Here is a 17,958-nt window from a genome sequence, read left to right on the forward strand (position 1 = left end):
CGTGAGTTCGAGCCCCGCGTCGGGCTCTGTGCTGACAGCTCAGAGCCTGGAGCCTGTTTCGGATTCTGTGTCTCCCTCTCTCTGACCCTCCCCTGTTCATGCTCTGTCTCTCTCTGTCTCCAAAATAAATAAACATTAAAAAAATAAAAAATAAATAAAATAGCTGTTATTAAATATATCTATATATTCAGGAGGCTAAAGATACACACGGACGTGATTACAATAGATGTACAAGATGTAGAAAAGACCCCGACTGGACTTCTGGAGACGAGGGTTGCCAGGTCTGAGATGAAAAGTGTACTGGGCAGAATTAAGAGCAGATTAGACACTGGAGACAAAAGATTGGTGAGCTTGAAGACTTAGCCACAGAAAATCTCTAAAACGAAGCACAGAAAAGGACGAGAAGAAGAAGGACAAGGAGGAGAAAAAGGAGGGAGAGGAAGGGAAGGAGGGGAGGGAAAGTCGGTGAGCCGTGGAATCCTGTCAGGTCCACACATCTGTTTGGGGACCCAGACACACGGGGAGGGGCTGACAGCCAAATATTTGAAGAAACAGTGGCCCAAAGGCTTTCCAGTTTTGATGAAAACCATAAAGCCAGATATCCCAGAAGCCCCCAAGCCCCAAAGCACGAGACACATGAGGCAACTGCGCGCAGACACGTCGGAATCTGCCGTGAGCAGCAGTGATAAGGAGCAAATCCTAAGAGCAGCCGGAGGGAAAACATAGTACGTAAGGAGGACAAGCGAAGCAGACTTCTCGTCAGAAACGACGGAGGCCCGAAGACAGGGCGGCAACGTCTTCATAAAAGTAAAGACAGAATTCGGGGGAGATGGCAAGCGCTGAAAGGATCCGTCGTCGCCAGCAGGCCGGCACTAAAGAAAGTGATTTAAGTCCTTCAAGCAGAAGAAAAATGCCAGATGGAAACATCCATCTCTGCAAAGGAACGGACGAAGGGCACCAGGCGGGTAAACATGTGCCTGAGCATAACAGGCCTTTTTCTTGTTTCAAAATTCTCTGTAAGAGAGGCGCCCGGCTGGCTCAGTCGGTAGAGCACGAGATTCTCGGTCTCGGGGTAGTGAGTTCAAGCCCCACGCTGGGTGTGGAGCCTACGTAAAGAAATGAAGTGAAATATAAAATTAGAATAGAATAGAATAGAATAGAATAGAATAGAATCTCTTTAAGTGAGACCTGAGGGATTGAAGCTGAAATAACGTGTGGTCCCACCCGGCGAGCAGGAGGGAGAAGCGAAATGCTATCCCTTCAAAATGGAATGTAACACGTTCAAGATGCATCCAGAGGAACCGCGAAAACAAGTTTTCGAAGAGTATAGTTAATAAGCTAGTAAAGGAGACAAAGCAGAGTGGGGGTCACTGGCGTCCCCGGGACTCCGTGGCCCAGGGGGGTGGGTCCCCAGCGCCTCCAGATGTTGGGGACAGAATAAGTACTCAGAAAAGAGCTTCCTCTCCTGCCACCTTCTGGCAGTACATCCAGCCTATTTTTAACTTGAGTCTCTGTTTAAATGCTTTTGGCTAAAAGAGAGCCCGCCGCTTCAGAGCCCCGGGCCGGCCACGGACTCCCCGGCTTCCCCAGCCCCGGTGGCCCCGGCCGCTCGGACGCCCCCCTTCCCAGCCATCTGTGCCCGGCGCGGGTGAGACACCTCCAGCGGGCGCGCGCACACGGCACCTGCAGGCACCTGGACACACGCGCACGCCGTGGGAGTGGTGCCCGCAGGGGTGCCCTGGGCCTCGGGGGCACTGGAACTGGAGGGTGCGCGGCAGGAGGGCGGCCTGCGGGGAGGCTGTGGTCTGCCGCCAGGGAGGACGCGGTGGCCGCTCGCGCTCTGTAGGAACCACAGACACCCCCAGCCCGCCGTCGCCTCTCCCGGGCCCCGGCCGCCCCTCTGGCGTCTCCTGTCTCCAGAGGCCCTCCGGCTTCGCTCGAAGCTCTGCCCACCGGCCGGCCAAATGGCCCTTTGATTCGGGGTGAGGACTAGGATGCCGGTGTGCTTGGCCTCACGCGTGGAGGATGCCCCCGAGGCCGGTTTTAGGGGCCTTCCTGGGGGTTCACTGACAGCACCCCTTTCCCACTGGCAGACCAGGTCCACCAACCACAGGCCTCAGGACCCGGAGCGCCAGGATCGTGCTCCAGGCCCACGGCTGGGCCCGGGCGTCTGCGCGCAGAGTGGGCGGTGCCAGCGCGGCGTGGCCCCACGTGGGACGCGGCCGCTGTCCCTGGGCGTCTCCCCCGGGCTCAGGCCTGGCGTGCGTGCACGCGTGTCCGCGGGGTGGAGAGAGGGGCTCTCTGGTCCCCAGCGCCTCTTCCTACGTGCTGTCTCCTCCTTCCCCAGCTAGGGGTGGGGGGCGCTGGCGGCCCCCGGGAGGGGGTGTGCTGGGTGCGTGTGCGCCAGTGTGGATGCGAGCAGCGCCTCCCTCACCTGCTGTTTGGCGGGGGGGAGGTGTACATCCTCGGGGCCCTAGGCGTTGTTTCTGTGTCCGGGGTGGCCGTCGGCCTGACCTGTAGGTCTCCAGAGGGTGTGAACGTGGCCTTGGTCTCCCCCACCGCCCGCCTCCTCCCTTCCCTGGATTTTCCTGGACTCCGGGCTTCGTCCAGTCGGTTCAGCGATGCCGTTCCTTGCGCGGACCCCTATTTGTTGAGTCGCCGCTGGCTGCCAGCCCCGCCCCGGAGCACGTCACCCTGTGAGCCCCCGCCTGTGGGTGGGCTTGTGTGTGCAAGCATCAGGGTGACCCTGCTGTGTGTGCCCGCGGCCTGTGGAGGGGTCCGCGTGGCTGAGCGAGCTGAGCAGTTCCTGAACGTGTCAGCCATCCTGCTCCGCGCCGGGAGGGCCCGCGGGCCTCAGGTGCCCCTTCCCTTCAGCTGTGTAAACAGACCCCCGCCTTCCCTTCCGAGGCCCCTTCAGGACTGTGGCCCCGGCCCCCCTCCCTGAGCAGGGAGTGTGATGGACCGTGTGGGTCACGAGGTTGCAGGTGTGTGAGTGCGTGTGGGTGGGACTGAGCAAGCGCGTGTGGGGCGTGAACGTGAGGCCCGAGCGTCGCCCTCGCCAGCACAGCCCTCACGAGCAGCTTGGGGGACCCCAGGCCGCTGGGGCCTAGCTCTCCCAGGTCTCTGGGCTGCTTCGTCCTCCCTTTTATGGCCAGGATCGGTGACGGTCCTGTAATTACCCCGAGCCGGACGCTGTGCGGAAAGCCAGGAGCTTGGCGCTGACCCCCCGGGGGGCCAAGACACAAGAGGCCGGACCTCCCCGAGGTCCCACCCCAGGCGAGTCATGGCCTCTGCCTGCTCTTGCTGCCCCGGCTGGCCCGGTCCCGGCACCTCTGGGCTGTTCCCCGCGTCTGTCCGGGGCTGAGCTACCCAGCCCGTGCGTCCCTCACGCCAGCCTTGGCCTCTACCTAGCTCATGTCCTTTATCCCCACCTGTATCCCCCCCAGCCCAGCCTTGTTCCCTGGTCCCAGCCCGTGTCCCCCCGGCCCAGCCGTGTCCCTGGTCCCAGCCCGTGTCCCCTGGTCCCAGCCCGTGTCCCCTGGTCCCAGCCATGTCCCTGGTCCCAGCCCGTGTCCCCTGGTCCCAGGTGTCCCTGGCCCCAGCCTGTGTCCCCCCCGGACCAGCCGTGTCCCTGGTCCCAGCCCATGTCCCCTGGTCCCAGCCCATGTCCACCCGGCCCAGCCATGTCCCTCCTCCCAGCCCGTGTGCCCCCAGCCCAGCTCAACCCATGCCGCTAGGTTTGCCAGCTGAGGAGAACGGGCAGGGTGGGGGAGACCGTGTGAGGCTTTGGGGCGGAGCAGCTCTGGCCAGACAGGACAGGACGGTCCACTCCCAAGGCCTCAGCGCCTAAAGTGGGAGGGTTAGGGGAGCAGGCCGAAAGGGGCAGGAGAGGCTGTGGGATGCGGGAGGTGTGGGGGCCTCACACCTTCTGGCAGCCCCCAGCAGGTGGTCCGGACACCGAAGGGCCCATGTGTGGCAGGGGAAGGAGGTGGCTCAGCCCTCCCTCCCCCTGCTTTGTCCAGTTTCTTCCGCCCAGCCCCCAATGTCCCTGAATGTCGTGCTCGGTCCCAGATGCCACAGGCAGGGATCCTGTGCTGGGCAGGCTCGGGGTCGCTGGTGTCTGTACATCTAAGTGTTGGCCTGTGTCCCCACCTCTCCCAGGCTCTGGGAACAAAAGTCTTGCCTGGGGGGGGGGGTGTCCCAGTAGGACCCTTGGCTGAAGGGGAGAGGCACTTTCTCTATATTCGCTTTTTGGGGTGACTTAAGAGGTTTCAAATATCAGCCTTCAGTCCCTGGGAAGTTTTAAGTCTCTGGTGGGGCAAGGCTGCCTGGTAGAAGAGACGAGAACTTGGGATACCTGAGTCCTGGGGCTTCTCTGCCATGGACACCCATCACTTGCCCTTTCTGAGCTTTAGTTTTTTCCTGTCTTCTTTTTTTTTTATGTTTATTTATTTATTTTGAGAGAGAGAGAGAGAGAGCCGTCATATGCGCAAGCAGAGGAGGGGCAGAGAGAGAGGGGGAGAGAGAATCTCAAGCAGGGTCTAGGCTCTGAGCTGTCAGCACAGAGCCTGATGTGGGGCTTGAACCACAACCATGGGATCATGACCTGAGCCGAAATCGAGTCAGACACTCAACCGACTGAGCCCCCCAGGCACCCCAAATGTCCTTTTTTTTTCTTTAAAGTTTTATTTATTTAAGTAATCTCTACACCCAACAAGGGGCTCTAACTCATGACCTGGAGGTCCAGAGTCACATGCTCCTCTGATGGAGCCAGGCTAGTTTTCCTGTCCTTAAAATGTGGGGTTCAGGGGCACCTGGGTGGCTCAGTCGGTTGAGCGTCTGACTTTGGCTCGGGTCATGATCTCACGGCTCGTGAGTTCAAGCCCGTGTCGGGCTGTGTGCTGACAGCTCAGAGCCTGGAGCCTGCTTCAAAGTCTGTGTCTCACTCTCTCTGCCCCTCCCCCCACTCACACTCTGTCTCTCTCTCTCAAAAATAAATAAACATTAAAAAAATTAGAAAGAAAACATTAAAGCATAGCAAATCTGGGGCACCTGCGTGGCTCAGTCGGTTAAGCATCCGACTTCAGCTCAGGTCATAATCTCGCGGTCCGTGAGTTCGAGCCCCACATCGGGCTCTGTGCTGACAGCTCAGAGCCTGTTTCCGATTCTGTGTCTCCCTCTCTCTCTGCCCCTCCCCTACTTGCAGTCTGTCTTTCTCTCAAAAATAAACATTAAAAAAAACTTTTTTTGAATCTGGGGTTCACACTGGCTCAGCCAATCCAGATTGGAGGCCTTTTGCTGTCTTTCTCCAAAGACCCCGAGTGACTTTGGTGGAGGGGCCATCAGGATTTGTGGGAAGCAGTTCCGGGCGGTGGTGCAGGCTGTAATAGAGCGTGGTGTCCATCGGACCCACCTTGAATGCCAGCCGTGCCAGGATGTGTGGCCCTGATCGCAGGACACAGCTCCTTAAACTCTCAGGCTTCCCATCTGTGCTGTTGGGACAGCGAGGCGTCCAAGGGCACGGAAACACGGGGTGCAGCGCCTTGCACGTAGCACGTGCTTGGTAAATGGGAGCTGGCTTGTTCTAGTTCCTGCCCCCAGATGCCTGGGCCTCTGTCTTCCCACGGCTGCATTTTTGAACCTACTAAGCCCTCCCCATCTCAGCGCTCTGCCCCCCCTCCTCGTCCCCTGTGGCCCTGGGATTTGAGGACCTACAGCTTAGGCCCACCGCGTTGGCTCCTTCAAAGCCCTCCACTCTCCCCAGGGGCTGCCAGCTACGTGTACCTCCTCCCAGCAGCCTCTTTCCTGTGTCCCCAGGCACAGGGGTATGTTCCCCTCCACGTTCCCACGGCCCCCCTGGCATTTAACCATGTAACACTCGGTGTTGTCCTGTGTGTGTGTGTGTGTGTGTGTGATTGATCCCTCTTCACATGGCAACACACGCTAAATTATGAGCTTATTGGAGGCAGAGACTGTGTCTTTGCACCCCCAGCACCCAGGATAGAGCCTGGCCTGGAAACCATGACCGAATGGACGAACCTACCTTTTCAGTTGTGTCTCCAGGTGGGGAGCCTCAGACTGGTGTCCTGGCTGCCCCCGGTCCTTTCCCCACTGCCCTCCCTCCCCTACTGCTCTGCCAGCAGGAAACCTACCCGCTGTCCACGGTCCAGAAGAAATTCCAGTTCCCGTGTTTCATGAGTACAGAGTGAAGACCCAGTCCCTGCCAGAGAGGGGCTCGTGAGAGCCACCGGGGGCCAAGGCCCTCACCCAGGACCCAGCCTGCCCACACAGTGCCAGTCGGAGAACCAGGGTGCGATGGGGCCCCAAGGGTGTGCAGCTTGGAAGAAGGCGCCCCCTCCCTGGGGGGGTTCGGCCTGTGTCGTCACCCACACTCAGTGCCCACCCTGGCCTCACCCAGCCTGGCAGGGCCATGTGACCGCATCACCTGCTCGCCTGTCTTTTGTTTTCTGTCTCCTCTCTCCTGACAGATGGAGGGTGGCAGAGGCCCCAGCAGCAGCAAACTCAGCCCTTGCGCCATAGTGTTTTTTTTTTTTAATTTTTGAGAGAGCGAGCGAGCATGCAAGCAGGGGAGAGGGGCAGAGGGAGAGAGAGAGGATCCCAAGCAGGCTCAGTGTGGAGCCTGATGCAGGGCTCAATCCCCTGACCCCGGGATCGTGACCTGAGCTGACATCAAGCCCAGCTGACCGATCCACCCCGGCGCCCCCAGCCATAACGTTTTAAATGAACAAAATAAAATCACAAAGGATTATGAAGGAAACCAATCACATGGAAACACAGTTAACAAAACATTTACATTTTTTGGTATAGTAATATGTACACTTCTTTACTAATACATGAAAAACAAGGCAGGCCTAACAACTCCGGTCGTTTCAACGCAGGGATGAGAGCGAATGGTTATTTTGAGAGATGTTCAAAACTGTAACGCAGCCCGAAAACATCTGGGATTTCTGTTGGTTACAAAGAAGCAACTATTTTGGCTTGTGGCCGGAGCACATAAGAGAATGTTTAATTTCAGTTACAGGTGAGTGAAAACAGAGATGTCACTTTCATCCCGTCTGGGTTCACAACCCCCTGAAATCCACAGACCCCAGTCAAGGACCTGATTGCAGAATGGAACGGGAAGAAACCCCCGTTCGTGGCACTGTACGCTTCCGCTGCCATTTAATCCTCACACGTGTTACAATTTTCTGATGAGAAACACGACCCTCCGAGGGTGGATGATGCGCCCTAAGCCGGCCAGGCCCGGCTGGGAGCCCCTGGTGCTCGCTGGACACGGAGCGGCCCCCTCACGGGAGACAGAGCCCGGACCGTGGTGTTCAGTTGCTCCTTTGGCCCCAGAATCCCCTCCCCGACCCTGTGCCCTGTGGGGTTTAACCAGTGTCCGGAAGGGTGGTGGCCCCTGAAATCACACACACTCGATTATTTTTATCTCCAGTTTATTTTTTTAGACTAAGAGCAGAGTATGAAAGTCACAGCCAAAGCACTTGAAAAAGGCCCAGGAGGATGGGTGGGGCCACGGAGGGTGGGCGGGGCCAGGTCCCGGGACTGGGGTCCCGGCTCAGGGCTGGAGGGGAGGGGGGGCGCTGTTGTCTCACGGTCTCCAAAAGTGTCTGTGCGTTGCATAGGCCTTGTCTTCACAGAAGACAAAAGAGGGGCCAGGGGGTCCCCCGGAGGGGGGGGCCTAGCCTGGTGGGGAAGGGGTCTGAAGCTAGAAGGGGAAGTCAGGGAAGGTCAGGGACCGAGGAGGGGGAGGGAGTCGTCCGTCTGTACATTATATATAGAGATACAGAGTCTGTACATGCCTGCTGGCACCCCGGTGCCCACCCGTTGCCACCCTTGTCCACTGCCCGCCCTCCCCAGGGGTGTCTACTTGTAAACTTGGATTCAATCCAAACCACAATCCTGGGGGCGGGGGTGGGAGGAGGAGGACGTGCTTATTGCTGTAAACAGGGGGAGGGGGCAGTGGGCGCTGCCACCCCCTCGCCCATCTAGTCCCCTCCCTGGGTTCCGCCCCTAGAAGAGAACGACGGGGGTGCCTCCCACGCTCGGATGCGTGCTCTCCGGGGCATACCTGTCTCTGGTGGGGACAACAGGAGAGGGTACCAGGGATCAGAGAAAGGTCCCGGAGCCCCAGGGCCACCCGGGGCCCGGGGCTGTGCCTGCGTCTGGTCCACTCCAGTGCCCTACGCGGGGAGAGCGGGGGCAAAGGGGACGGGCACAGAGGTACGGTGCAGGCCCCACTGCCAGCCACAGCAGGAGGGGGCCTAGGCCCCACAGCTGGACTTCCCTTGGAGAGGCCAGAGTCCCCCTGCCCTTTCCCAGCCCCGCGTCCCCCCCGCCAAGGGAGGGGGCAGAGCTAGGAGGCCAGGAGCGTCATAAGGAAGAAGGCGATGCCCGCCGCCAGGGGCAGGTGTTCCCGCTTGGGGCTGGTCCCACTCACGCTCTTCTCAAGCTTGGGCACCTGGGGGTTCTCTCCCTCAAAGTCTTCTGTGGGCAGACAGATAGAGAGACTGGTGAGGGCTGGGCCGCGCGCCCGGGCGGGGCACGCGGCAGCGGCAGCAGCGGTGGAGCCGGGACGTGACCACCCACGGGGTACGAGGAGGGGTGCGTGCCCCCCGGGGGAGGCATGCGAGGTGGGCAGGCACCGGGGAGGGGGCTGCGGTTCCAGCAGTGGCCACCAGAGGGCGCTGCGCAGACTCACCCAGCACGTTGATCCTCACATGGGGGCCCATGGTGAACTGGGGGAGGGTGGGGGCCGGCTTCTCCCCGGAATGCGATGCTGCGGGGTGGGGCGCGAGGGGGAGAGAGGAGGGGAGAGTCAGGGCCAGGACACCCCCCCTCGCTACAGCTGGGGAGCGAGCCCCCGCTCCTTGCCCCCCCCTCCGCCCCCGGGAGCCAGGGGAGCCCCGAAGCAGGGAGCCGGGGATGGGGTCGCGGCCGGGCGCCGGAGGTACTCACTGGAGGCACAGCAGACGAACACCTTCATCCGCAGACACTTCCAGTGCAGACTGTGGGTGGGCGTGGCTGGGGACGAGACAGGGCCTGAGCTGCGTTCTGCGGGCCCACGCCCCGCCCCCTCTCGCCCTCCGCACCGCCACCTGCCCCGGGCAGCGTCCTTCCCGGCTCCCCTACCCTTGGACTTGGCTTGCGGTGGCTCCGCCGGCAGCCCGCGAAGCCCTTTTGGTCCCAGCCCTCAAGAAACTCTGAGCCCTGAGGTCTCAGCCCTGGAACGTCCCTCCCGGAAGCAGTGACCCTGCGACCGACCCTTCAGGCTGTCACTAAACCTCTCAGCCTCGGATGTCCGGCTGGAAGCCCTAAGGCCACCAGGCCCCACGCATCATCCCGAGGTGTCACTCCCAGCGATGCAGACCACATGGCACCCACGTGGGCCCGCCCCGGCCCCTGCGACCCCAGCCCTGGTCATCACTGTGACACTTTCCTTTAGGCCCACCTCCACCCCGTCCCCATCCCCGGATCCTGGGGACCCCAGCGTCTGCCCCTCTCAGATACTTTTTTAGGCCCCGCCCCAGCCCCTGGGGACACCACCCCCTGGCTGCCACTCACGCTTAGGCCCCGCCCATTCCCCCCCAGCCTCACTCTCCCTGCCGTCACTGACGCTCTTAGGCCCCGCCCCGGTCCCTTGAGTCTTCACTTCTGTCACTCATTCTCCTTCGGGACCCGCCCCCAGGACCCCATTCCCTGGTCATCACTCTTTAGACCCTGCCTCCAGGACCCCACCCCCTGGCCGTCACTCAGGTACTCCTTAGGTCCCGCCCCTGGGACCTCCCCCACGCCCCCACCTCTGTCCATCACTCAGGTACTCTCCTTCGGGCCCTGCCCCAGGACCCTAGCCATCACTCAGGTACTCTTTAGGCCCTGCTCCCAGGACCCCAGCCCGTGGCAGTCACTCCTTAGGCCCCGCCCCTGGAGCCCCGCGCCCTGGACGTCACTCAGATACTCTTAGGCCCCGCCCCTGGGACCCAACCCCGTGGCCCCCCCCATCCCCTGGCCATCACGCAGGTACTCTTTAGGCCCCGACCCCACCCCCAGGATGTCACTCAGATACTCTTTAGGTCCTGTCCCTGGGACCCCCACACCCTGGCCATCACTCCTTGGGCCCCGCCCCCAGGAACGCCCTGGCCGTCACTCGGGTACTCTTTAGGCTCCGCCTCTGGGACCTCCACTCCCTGGCCATCACAGGTACTTTTTAGGCCCCCACTCCTGGCACCCCACACCCCTGGTCATCACTCACTCTCCTTAGGCCCCGCCTCTGGGACCCCACCCCATGGCCATCACTCCTTAGGCCCCGCCCCCTAGACCCCACCCCTCTGGCCGTCACTCAGGTACTCTTTAGGCCCCGCTTCTGGGACCCCCACTCCCTGGCCATCACTCAGGTACTCTTTAGGCTCCGCCTCCGGGACCCCACACCCCTGGTCATCACTCAGTCTCCTTAGGCCCTGCCTCTGGGACCCCACCCCATGGCCATCACTCCTTAGGCTCGGCCCCCGGGACCCCACCCCCCCTGGCCATTACTCAGGTACTTTTTAGGCCCCGTCCCCGGGACTCCACCCCCCACCCTGGCCGCCACTCAGGTACTCTTTAGGCCCCGCCTCTGGGACACCACCCCATGGCCATCACTCCTTAGGCCCCGCTCTTTAGACCCCACCCCCTAGCCGTCACTCAGGTACTCTTTAGGCCCCGCCTCCGGGACCCCACACCCCTGGTCATCACTCAGTCTCCTTAGGCCCTGCCTCTGGGACCCCACCCCATGGCCATCACTCCTTAGGCTCGGCCCCCGGGACCCCACCCACCCTGGCCATTACTCAGGTACTTTTTAGGCCCCGTCCCCGGGACTCCACCCCCCACCCTGGCCGCCACTCATGTACTCTTTAGGCCCCGCCTCCGGGACCCCACACCCCTGGTCATCACTCAGTCTCCTTAGGCCCCGCCTCTGGGACCCCACCCCATGGCCATCACTCCTTAGGCTCCGCCCCCGGGACCCCACCCCCCCCCCCCGGCCATTACTCAGGTAATTTTTAGGCCCCGCCCCCAGGACTCCACCCCCCCCCCCGGCCGCCACTCAGGTACTCTTTAGGCCCCGCCCCGAAACCCCGCCCCCGGCCGGCACTCCTTAGGCCCCGCCCCCGGGATCCCCCCGGGCCCCGCCGCCGGCCGTCACTCACAGATATAGTAGTACTCGTGGCCCGCGTGGAACTCGTAGCCCAGCGAGAAGGCGCTGTAGCGCTGGAACTTCTCCGAGAACTTGATGGGGCTGTGGGGGGCGTGCGGGCGGTTGCACTCCCAGCGCTTGAAGCCTTGGCTGGCGTTGCAGGTGCGGTAGCCGGCGCGGCTCACCATGTACAACACGTACTGCTCCGCCCCGCCCCCGGGGCCCGGCCCCGCCCCGGGGCCCACCCCCGAGCTGTTGTAGTGAGGGCAGTAAATATCCAGATAATCGTTCACATTCACCTGCACCGTGTAGCCCTCTCGCCGCAGGCTGTGGGAGAGAGGAAGCGGGTCAGGGAGGAGAAACCCCACGCCAACCCTCTTCCCATCCCGCCGCTCCGCAGACCTTCCCCTGGGTCTGCGGAGCCTCCCCGAGTAGCTGCGGAGCCGCCTCTCCGCTCGGTCCCGGTCCCCTGGGCCCTAGCGCCACCGGTCCCCCGCTACTCGCCCAGGCCCACGCCTCCTCCTGTCCTTCTCTTGGTGGCCGCCAGGGGGCAGCAGAGGCGCAGGGAAGCCGGGCCTTCCTCGGAAGGAAAAGAGAGGCGGAGGAGAAGGGAACGTACGCTTTGGTTACCACAGAAACGGCGCAGGCCCCTGCGACTCCCAGACCCAGGCCCGGATTTCCTCCGTCCATCCCCCATAATTCAGCGCTGGGGAGGAGGGACAGGGGCACGGAAGGGAAGGGTGAAGGCGGGAGGGGTCCCCTCCCAGAGATGCGCACCCTCCATCGCCTGTGCCGGCACGCTTTCCTGCCGCTGCCGGCCCACCCCCAAGGCCAGTCGGACAGCACCTGTCCTCACACACGCCTGTGCGGACGCTCCACGCAATACCCACCGAAGTCCTGTGGCACACACAAATATGTCCACGGTGCAGCGGGCGGCCTAGCTTGGGTGTGTGCTGGGCCCGCGCACCGGTGTTGCTTGACCCCAGCAGTCTCCAGCTCTGTCCCTGCCCCCACTCCCCCCTGGCACGCGCGCGCACACGCACACGCGCACACTGGCACACGCTCTTCTCTACAGTACTACTGGCAATTAAGGTCCCCAATAACGTGATACAACAGGTCGGGGAGAGCTAAGGGACTCCACAGCAAGGCTCCGCGTGGTATCATGCCCACCGGCCCCGAGTTCTGTCTCTATACATCTTCCTCCCCAACCTGGCACCACTGGCCCCTTAATGGTGCCAGGCAGAGTAGTGGGCACAGTGCCCAGACAAGATGGCTGTGCCACGGACTCCCCAGATCCTTCTACGGGACACAGAAGCAGATGCTGGGTCCTTCATAATCCCCACCTGCCTTGCTGATTATCATCAAAGGGCTGGTCTTAATGCCCTCCATGGTGGTGCCGCGCGCTGTGGGGTGAAAAACATCTGAATGGAGAAACAAACTCGGAGAGTAGGCAGGGGTTTCCCCCGGTTTCTTCTGCACACGTCCTGGCAGGGACAGGTGGACGTGGTGGACACAGGAGGCCTGGGGTACTTGGCAGAAGGTCAAACCACTGGGGTCCCTAGTCCCTGGGAACTCCCTGAAGGCAGGCGCGGGCTCCCCCTGTCACCAGGCACCTCCCAGCTCCACAAATAGTAATTAGATTCATTAGGAAAACAGGCTTGGAGGCCTCGGAATTGGGTGGGGCCTCGAGGGTCCCTCCCCACCTTCCCCTCCTTCCATGGCCTTGCCTGGGCCGCCCCCTCCCCAAGCACTCCCTGCCAAGCCAGGCGCTAAGCAGACAGGGGAGAGCTGGTGCTTGGGCGTCCTGGGAGAATGGGCAGAGCCTCCTTGAGTCATCAGGAATGCCAGCAGCCCCACTCAGTTCCCACAGGAGTGATGGGTCACTCAGGCCCCTCCCTGGCCCTGGCACTCAGGTGGGCAGGAATCTCGGCCTGGGGCACCAGGAGCAGGAAAACGGGTTAGACCAGGCCTGGCTTCTGGCGCCACCTGGGTTTGCCTCTCTATCCCCAGCTTCCAAGTCTACCCTTCCTCCCTCCCCCACAGGCTCTGAGGAGGGGGCCACCAGTGAAAGGGTGCCAGGCCTGCAGCAGCCGCACAGCCACCCGGGGCCTCTGTCCTGGAGCTTCCCCCAGGTTTCCAGCCCTGCTCTGCAGTGGTCCCTCCCTGGGGCGCCTTCCCGGGAGCACAACCCACTCCCGCAAGGAGTCAGCCAAAGCCAGAGCCACTGGAACGGGTTCCTCTGTTTCTTCAACAGGGCGGGGACTAGCCTTATGGAAAGGTCGGTGGGTGACTACAGTGAAGAGAGGCCACCTTTGACCTGTCCGTCCCCAGGCTGGGTGGCAGGAACAGTCCCTGGAGTGCCCCCGCGCCATGGGCACGCAGGAGGAAAGCCTGGTCGTGGAATGATTGCGGGCAGCAGCCGGGATTGGTGGGGGGGTGGGGGGGGAGCGGGACTGGGTGCCAGAGTCCCCAGTCACAACTCGTGGGAGACTCGAGTGAGGTGTCCGCTTGGCTTGGGCACTTTAATTGAATGTGCCATCCTCCCTGCCCTGGCAGCGAAGAGGGAGGGGCCGCTAGGCCCAGCGAGGCTGGCAGCTAACGCCTCCTGGGGGGGGGGGGGCGCGGGTACCCATTCCCGGGAGGGGGCAGGGGGTGGGCTGCGGGGGCCGTGTGCCTGTCCCCTCGAACAGTTCTCCGTTCTTCCCCACTTCACCCCCTCCCAGCCTCCACCTCTTTCGCAGAAAGACCGGTGTTGACGCACCCCACCTGGAGGGGGTGCCCCCTCACCCCGTTATTTTGTCTCTCCCGGCCCTCGCCGCCTCCGGGGCGCATTCCGACCCTTCTCCGTCACTCCTTCAGGGCCCCGCCTGCTCCAACCCGGTGGGGTGGGCGGCGGGGGAGCAGGGAAGGGCAAACCTCTCCCCGCGGGGCAATTAGGGGCAGGTAAACAGGGTGCCTAACGAGACCAGGGAGCAGGCAAAGCATCCCGGGGGGACCCGAACGTGTTCACCTCCCCGCCCCCACCCAGGAAGCCGGGACGCAGAGCTCTCCCAGGGCAGGAGGGATGGAGCGACGCCGACCCGGGCTCGCCACCCCTCTAGAGCGCGCCCCCGAGGCGGCGCGCCGCTCGCTCCCGCAGGCGAGGCCGGACCACGTGCGCGCCCGGCCCGGGGTGGGCGGGTGGCGGGAACGTTCGCGGGGCGCGCGTGCTCGCCGACACCCCCGCACCCCGCGGGCGCTCGGGGCGCCCCGCCCCGCCGGGCCCCGCGGGCCCCCGGCCCGGGCTTCTCCCGCCGGCGTCGGGTGGGGGAGCGTCCGCGCGCCCCGCATCCCCGCCCCCTCCCTGCGACAGCGGCGGCGGCGGCGGCGGCGAAGGTTTATTGATCTGCAGCGGCGGCGAAGAGCGAGAGACCAGCCGAAGGCGAGACACACAGAAACGGAGTGAGACGCGCACCGAGAGGGGTGACTAAGAGGCCCGAGTGCCCGAGAGGGGCCGGGTGTGAGAGCCCGCGAAAGAGAGGGCCCAGAATCGCGGAGAGCGCGAGGATGCGGATGGGACTGAGGCTGGGGACGAAGAGAGGCCTGGGGGGAGGTAGGCGCGCAGGGGCAGGCGGGGAGGCCCGCAGACAGCACAGCCCAGACGGCTCTGAGCGGCGGCGCGGGGGTGCGGGGCACAGGCTCGTGGCCGGGAGGAGACACGCAGGGGACAGGCCACCAGGGACCTGGTGCAGCCTCAATAAATATTTGTTGAATGAACGTGTGAATGAAAGCGAGATCAGCAACAGAAACATTCCAGAGAGAGGGGTAGGAGCCAGCCAAGGGAAGAGGTTCCGGGCTTCCTGAGTTAGGGGCGAAGGACGACACCTTGCTTAGTTCTGCGAAGAAACGAGGCACAGACCAGGGGACATACACATTTGGCCATCGGCTGGTCCGCCCACCCCCACCCCCAATTCAATTCCGGGCTCAGGGGACCCCTCGACCTCGCATTCTCCTTCTTCCCTCCAGTATAGTACGCCCCCCCCCCCCCCCCGTTCCCAGTTTCTGGGCCACGTTGGGAACTGGTCTTCCCAATTACAGGGGAGCACACGGAGGGACTGAGTCGGGGGACAGGGGGCGAGATCATGACCGCTGTGCGGGGCACTGCCCCCAGGTCTGTCAAAGGAGGCCTCTGCACGTGTCCCACCAGCACCCTCCCACGTGACCCCAGGAGGCGGGGTCGCAAGACCCTCTCCACGTGACCCCAAGGGGCAGAGACCCTCAGCACGTGATAGGGGGTGGGAGCCCGGCGCCCAGCTCACGTGACCGGGGGGAGGGGGCGCGGGAGCCTGTGGCTCGGCCCGGCCCCGCCCCCAGCTCCCTGGCCCTCTCCACTCCCGGCTCCCGAGCACGTCGCTCTCACGATTTATGGGGCCGCGGCTGCCGCAGTGAGGGAGCCGGGGAGCCCGGGCGCAGCGGCAACAAAGGCCGAGGAATCGAGGCGGGGGCGGCGGCGTCCTCCCTGCCGGGTGCGCGCCCCCTCCCACCTCTGCCGGTCCAGACCCGTGGGGGGGGGGGGCGCGGAGGACGGACAGGAGGCTCCCGGAACCGGGAGCCCCCACCCCCTCCCAGGGCCTTCACCTGCGCCCAGGTGTATGCGGGGGAGGGGAACCTGATCAACAGCGTCGCCCACCGCCCCCTCCCCGGCCATTCGCGCATACTCCCGGCCCCGGCTTCTCTTAAGAACGCTGGGGTGCCCCAAGGGTGGTGGGGCCCCAGGGTCCCTCACCTGCGTACTCGCCACTCCCCGCCAGACTCTAGCGGGGCGGGGGGCGGACGTGCGAGTCTGGGGGAGGGGGACGAGCTGGATAGAACCGGGGAGTCCGCCCCCAGCACCCCCCGGAGTTCTTCGAGTCCCGCTCCGGGGGACGAGGGGGAGGGGCCTCGTCCCCACCCCCGAGGTTTCCATGGGAAGCGAGAGGGGGGCGTCGTCGGCTCATCCCCACCCCCAGTCTGACACTCCGGGCGCGAGGAGGGAGAGAGGGGGAGGCGCGGAGCCCCAAACAACAAAGAGCGGAGCGGCGAGCGGCAGCCCCTCCCCCGGAAGGTTGGGGGTCGCGGCCGCCCGGCCCTCCCGGTCCCCTCCCCTGGGGCTTCGCCGTTTGCTCCCGGGTCGTCCCCCAGGGTGGGGAGCCAGAGGCAGTGCCGCCGCCGCCCGGGCAGGAGTGACAGTGACCCCCCCCGCCTCCCCAGGGATGCCCCCGACACACAGACACACACGAAGGCGGCCGGGGTGATACGCACGGAGGCACGGCGGGGAGGAGAGGACAAGGGCAGCGAGGACTGAGCACACTGAGGACCCGGCCGCCGCGCCACACACCCGGGGAAACCACCCGGCCGCCCTGACACCCGCCCAGACCGCGGCGGCGCCGGCGGCCACCCCAGCCCAGACGCGGCCGGCCACGCGGACGGCGGCCGCAGCCCCCTCCCCGCCCCGCCGCCCCCCTCCCACCCCCAGACGATCGCCGACGCAGACACACAAATCACACACTCAGACACACACGCACACTGACAGCCGCGCACGCCCGCTCACACTCGAGCCACACGCCGTCCCCAGGCCGGGCGTGTGTGTGCGCGCGCGTGTGACACGCCGACATCTGCCTGCCTCTCTCCCTTTCACCGGTACCCCACGTTTCCGTCGTCACCCAGCAGCACCTCCAGGACCCCCGCCTCGGCGACCCAGCCCCCGCTCACCCCAGCCGGGCTTTTCCCCACAATCAGGGCAACCGGTTCGCCTTGGTTCTGGGGCGGTGCTCGGCCGGACTCCCTGCCTCAGCTCTGGACCCCACTTTTCAAAAGCAAGAGTCCTAGACCCAAGCCCTCGAAAGCCTCACCGTGAAAACAGGTCATCGCCGCCCCCCCCAAGTGCGACGGCCCAGCACGGCCCAAGGGGGCGAAGATGGGGGGGCGGTGGGATGGGGGCGCGCGCTATCCCAGCGGCGGGCTCCGAGAGAAGGCAAGGTGGGGTGCGGCGTCCGCACGGCCCAAGTCCTCCTTCCCAAACCTCAACAGCCTCTTTCCGATACCCCCCCTCCCCGAGTTTCGCGGACGCCCACAGACTGTGTGCCCCGGTCCCTCGCCCCCAGCCCCCCAGCCCCCAGCCGTGTCTCCCAGGACCCCCACCGCAGATGCCCTCAGGACTCCCCCTCTCGCCGCCGCGGGACGCGCGGGCTCCCCGGGCCCCCGACTCACTGCTGGTTGGAGCTGTTCCAGTACACCGCATGCCGGTTCCCCAGCGCCCCCCCGGGCCCCTGGGCCAGCAGCGGCAGCAGCGGCACGGGCACGAGCAGCAGCAGCAGCAGCAGCGGCGCCGCCATCCCCGGAGCCGCCGCCGCCGCCGCCCCCCGACTGAGCCCCGCGCTCCCGGCTTCTCGCCTCCCAGCTCCCCGCCGCCGCCGCCGCCGCCGCCGCCGCCGCCGCCGGCCCCCGAGCCGTAGGCCACGCCCCCAGCCCTTCCCTCCGCCCTCCGGGCGCGCCCCCGAAGCCCCGCCCCGGGCGCGCTCCCGCCTGGCCCCGCCCCGCTCGGGCGCCGAGCGCGCGGCGTGGGGCGGCGGGGGACCGCGCTGGCCCCCTCGGGCGGCAGCGGCGCGCGCCTCGTCTCTCCCTGCCGGTCTCGAGTTCCCCGGAGAAGGATTAGGGAGGCCCGGACAGGGATCTCGATCTCGCGTGAGCACATTCATCCCTGGGATGGGGTGGAGGGGCTTTGAAAAGAAGCCGGGGGTCCAGGGCCA

General features: G+C 64.4%; 1 protein-coding gene and 1 non-coding gene across 2 annotated transcripts; one reads left to right on the forward strand and one right to left on the reverse strand.

Moving 5' to 3' along the window:
• Nucleotides 1–1,027: 1,027 nt before the first annotated feature.
• Nucleotides 1,028–1,100, forward strand: TRNAE-CUC (transfer RNA glutamic acid (anticodon CUC)). Its single transcript has one exon. It is a non-coding gene; the product is annotated as a tRNA-Glu (tRNA).
• Nucleotides 1,101–6,840: 5,740 nt separating this feature from the next.
• EFNA3 (ephrin A3) lies at nt 6,841–17,677 on the reverse strand. The gene is made up of 5 exons (XM_078440559.2): nt 17,420–17,677; nt 11,205–11,518; nt 8,980–9,045; nt 8,723–8,800; nt 6,841–8,508 (listed from the first exon to the last, which is right to left on the reverse strand). Exons 1-5 carry the CDS (start codon nt 17,542–17,544, stop codon nt 8,378–8,380), a joined length of 714 nt encoding a protein of 237 aa, XP_078296685.1. The 5' UTR covers nt 17,545–17,677; the 3' UTR covers nt 6,841–8,377.
• Between the last annotated feature and the right edge of the window lie 281 nt (nt 17,678–17,958).

The sequence above is a fragment of the Panthera onca genome, chromosome F1 (assembly GCF_046562875.1).
Source record: "Panthera onca isolate mPanOnc1 chromosome F1, mPanOnc1 haplotype 2, whole genome shotgun sequence".
NCBI classification, from domain to species: Eukaryota; Metazoa; Chordata; class Mammalia; order Carnivora; family Felidae; genus Panthera; species Panthera onca.

What these genes read in the sequence shown, in the direction of transcription:
- EFNA3 (XM_078440559.2), bottom strand. Translation starts at nt 17,544, where the DNA reads ATGGCGGCGCCGCTGCTGCTGCTGCTGCTGCTCGTGCCCGTGCCGCTG. An exon ending in TGGAACAGCTCCAACCAGCA is followed by an intron (nt 11,519 to 17,419) that starts GTGAGTCGGGGG and finishes TCTCTCCCACAG; the next exon opens with CCTGCGGCGAGAGGGCTACA. An exon ending in GTTCGTCTGCTGTGCCTCCA is followed by an intron (nt 8,801 to 8,979) that starts GTGAGTACCTCC and finishes CCCACCCCGCAG; the next exon opens with CATCGCATTCCGGGGAGAAG.